The sequence below is a fragment of the Antedon mediterranea genome, chromosome 11 (genome assembly GCF_964355755.1).
Source record: "Antedon mediterranea chromosome 11, ecAntMedi1.1, whole genome shotgun sequence".
NCBI classification, from domain to species: domain Eukaryota; kingdom Metazoa; phylum Echinodermata; class Crinoidea; order Comatulida; family Antedonidae; genus Antedon; species Antedon mediterranea.
In genome coordinates, this window is record NC_092680.1 from 15,836,568 (window position 1) to 15,840,134 (window position 3,567).

Here is a 3,567-nt window from a genome sequence, read left to right on the forward strand (position 1 = left end):
TTTTTTTTATAAATATTAATTTAATCATTCCTATTATTTATCAACACCTAAATTATAACTACACAGCAACTGAAAACAACATACTCTTTTGATAAAATAAACATAAAACAACTCCCTGTTAGGCCTACACCACAGTTCTCTTTCAGGAATTTAAAACGTGGCTTACACATTTTATATTTTGGTTTTTAATTTCTCTGATTGCTCTTATTTTGTGTTAAAATTTTTAACAAAATGTCCGTTTAGTTGATACTTGGTAATTGACCATTCATTCCTTAGGGTAGTAAGTAATTGAATAAGAAACTAGAATACTAACTAGAAATAACTTTACATTTTGGTAGACGGAAGTTACACTTATTTTAGGAAACCAATCCCACTATTTAATTCTTGAGGATAAACAAATAGAGACAATAATAACAGATAAGCACCAGTGTATTTTAGTTTGAACAAATATTATGTGAGATTTATGTTATATAATATATAAATATTGCAATGATTATGTTACTTCTTATGTTACATCTTTTGGTACCATCAAGTTCAGAAGTAGTTTTTATGAAGGAACCGGTAGATAGTGAAGTTTTGGCTGGAAAAACGACTAAACGTTTCGATTGTATTTTAAAAGCATCGTCACTTTCGGTAACTGTTAATTGGATTCATACTGATCAGAATGAAAGAGAACGAGAGTATCCATTTGATGAAATAACGAAAACCAAGGAAACTTACAAAATTGTTGGTAAAACGTCTGAAGGCGATTTTTCACTAATAATTTCAAACGCAACTGAAACCGACGCTGGGGTCTTTCAATGTAAGGTGCGTCAGGAAGATGGTTTTGTTGCCTATTCGACTAAGGGAACTCTTACTGTTCTGTTTCCCCCAGCTGACGGGTACCCACAATGCAGTTCTTCGAAATTACAGAATGGTAAGACAGAACTAAATTGTATTGTAGATTCAAAAGCATCAAAAGTGAATATGAACTGGACTAAACGAGGAGAGTCAAAGTCATTAGGGCAAGATGCACAAGTAAGAGAACTCTCGACAACTATAACACTTAACGATAACGACAACGGAGTTGTATTCCGATGTAGTATAAGTGGTGAATCCGTAGATAGTGACATGTTCTGTAATATCACTCCAATGAGTCTACCACCTAGTGTGTCGTTTCAAACAGGACTGACAGAAACAAGTGTTGCCATAGGTGGTAGTGTTACTTTAAAGTGTGATAGTATTGGAAAACCGTACATATCAACATTACGTTGGTTTTACGGTGATCGTCCGATTGAAAGAACATCCGGGAGATTTAGATAATCGATGGATGATACAATGCTAGAAATTTCTGAAATTACCGAAAATGACCACGACAAACCTGTCACATGTGAGGCAAGTATTCCATCTATATTAGCTACAAACATTACTCGATTTCTAAATATTTTCAAAGTCATCACTTTTAAACCACAGACAATTTCACCAATTTCGTCAAATCAATTAAGTAGCCTGAATGGTTTGTTATTCCTAGCAAGATCAGGAATAGCAGTGATTTTTATTTTTATAATAATTATTATTTGTATGTACTACCACAATAAAAACATGTTAAATGTAGCTTCTACCATTGGCTAAAGAACAAAAATGAAAATGGATGGCGACATTGGTACTAACATAATTTTTTTTAATGTAATGTTTGTTTGTATTGAACTGAAGAAAATAAACCATTGGTAAGTTAAGTGGTCAGAAAGAAACAATTATAAAGTAATACCAACTTATTATTTCATAAATAATTTGTGTGATAATTCCATATAGTTTATTCCCTTTTTCAACGTTTTTTTTTTAAATATAGAAATGCTACAACACTGTTTAGTCACTTTTTCCTTAACTTTCCAATATTGTATATTTGTATTGTTAATTGAAATATAAATAAAGTTAACTATGCTGTATTTTGTTTACAATTGATTGATCTATTGAGAGATTATATACTAAAGCTCCGTCTACACTATTACACTAGTTTGACAAAAAGTGGTACTGATATGCCCAAATACGGTAGTGATATGACTATGTATTTTGTCACATAAGTTTGATAGTATAGACAGAGCTTAAGAAACAGTATAATAATTGGAAACATGTGGGCCTAAGTCTATCATCTCTAATAATTAGACAAATCATAGGCCTATTTAAACAAAGAACTATATGTTGTATAACGTTTCTACTAAGCTAACCAAAATCCGAATAAACTAAACATTCCTCGTTTAGATCCTCGATTATTTCTATAATTAATTATTTTTAATCAATGTTTTGGAATATTTGATTACAGTGATATTAGAAATTCTTCACATTGAATAGTAAATTAGGCTACTGCTAATGAGATTCAGATATTTTCTGTACAAAAAGGAACAAAACATTTCCGAAAATATACGCGATCTACGAAGAGCCGTGTTTTCACTTTTACTTACTAATTATGAAAAAAAAAAAAAACTGATTAAGCAATACTTAACTTTTTGATTTCCACAAAATTCACAAGTTTATTTTTAATTTGTATAAAATTTGAAAGTTAATGATAACACTGAAATGGTGTCGGAATTTGATATTTTATATATCGATTATCAATTATGCCAATAGATATCAATTAATGATAACTTACAATCGGATTCATAATTGTTGTAACATAACCGATTACTCTTCCATAGGAAACTGCGTTTATAAATTGTCGATGGAACTCTTTATTATATTTGTTTATATAATTTAATTATACAAAGCGTAGGCCTACTCTCTGCATATTTGGAAATCTCAGTGCTAATGAAAAAGAAACAAAATGGAGACAATAAAGACAAAAAAATCTTCTTCATCTCAACAACTGTAGTAACCTAAATATATAAATATTGACTACAACAAGTACAGTCACTAGTTTGGTTTGTTGCTTTGAGGCTTATTGAGCTAACCAGGGAAGAATGTAATTTCGCACTTCCCTGAGCTAACACAACATTTTCCCAGCCCAGGCTCTGTTTACTGCACTATGACCTCACCTATATTTACAAACATAGTGCCCTCTATTTGCCAAGATTGATACTGTATTTCTACTAAAACATGGCTCTGGATATTGGCAAAGCCCTCAAGTTGACCGGATGCTGGCCAACTCGTACCCAAACCAACCTTTACCTTATGCCAACTGGTACCAAACTTGGTTTGGTTGTTTTACATGGATGAATTATTTTGAAAAAGATAATTCCTCCGTGGTTATTAGGAACATTAAACACTTATTTGGAATACCATCGCACCGGTTAGGGATATACAATGTAAAAACAATAATAGGCCTATAGGCTAAATAACGAAGAATAGCGCCCTCAAAATTACACCGCAAGTTTTCCAAATCAGTTGTGCTTTTTTTTTGTATAAGTCTACATATTCTATTATACTTGTAAAGCCAATATTGTGTGCCTGTATAATATCGGTTATCATGAATGTCATCTAAAAATATAGTAACTGGTTACATGTATTATACATAATAATGATTATTATGTTCAACACAGCATTAAACGTGGGTCAGTCAGCCACTCATACACATAGCAAAGATAGTGTATAAAA

General features: G+C 31.6%; 1 protein-coding gene across 1 annotated transcript; it reads left to right on the forward strand.

Moving 5' to 3' along the window:
- Positions 1–471: 471 nt before the first annotated feature.
- Positions 472–1,827, forward strand: LOC140062932 (uncharacterized). The gene has a single exon (XM_072109324.1). It carries the CDS (start codon positions 490–492, stop codon positions 1,300–1,302), a length of 813 nt encoding a protein of 270 aa, XP_071965425.1. The 5' UTR covers positions 472–489; the 3' UTR covers positions 1,303–1,827.
- The last annotated feature ends 1,740 nt before the right edge of the window (positions 1,828–3,567 follow it).

Excerpts from the sequence above, each read along its gene's own strand:
- LOC140062932 (XM_072109324.1), top strand. The coding sequence starts at position 490 with ATGATTATGTTACTTCTTATGTTACATCTTTTGGTACCATCAAGTTCA.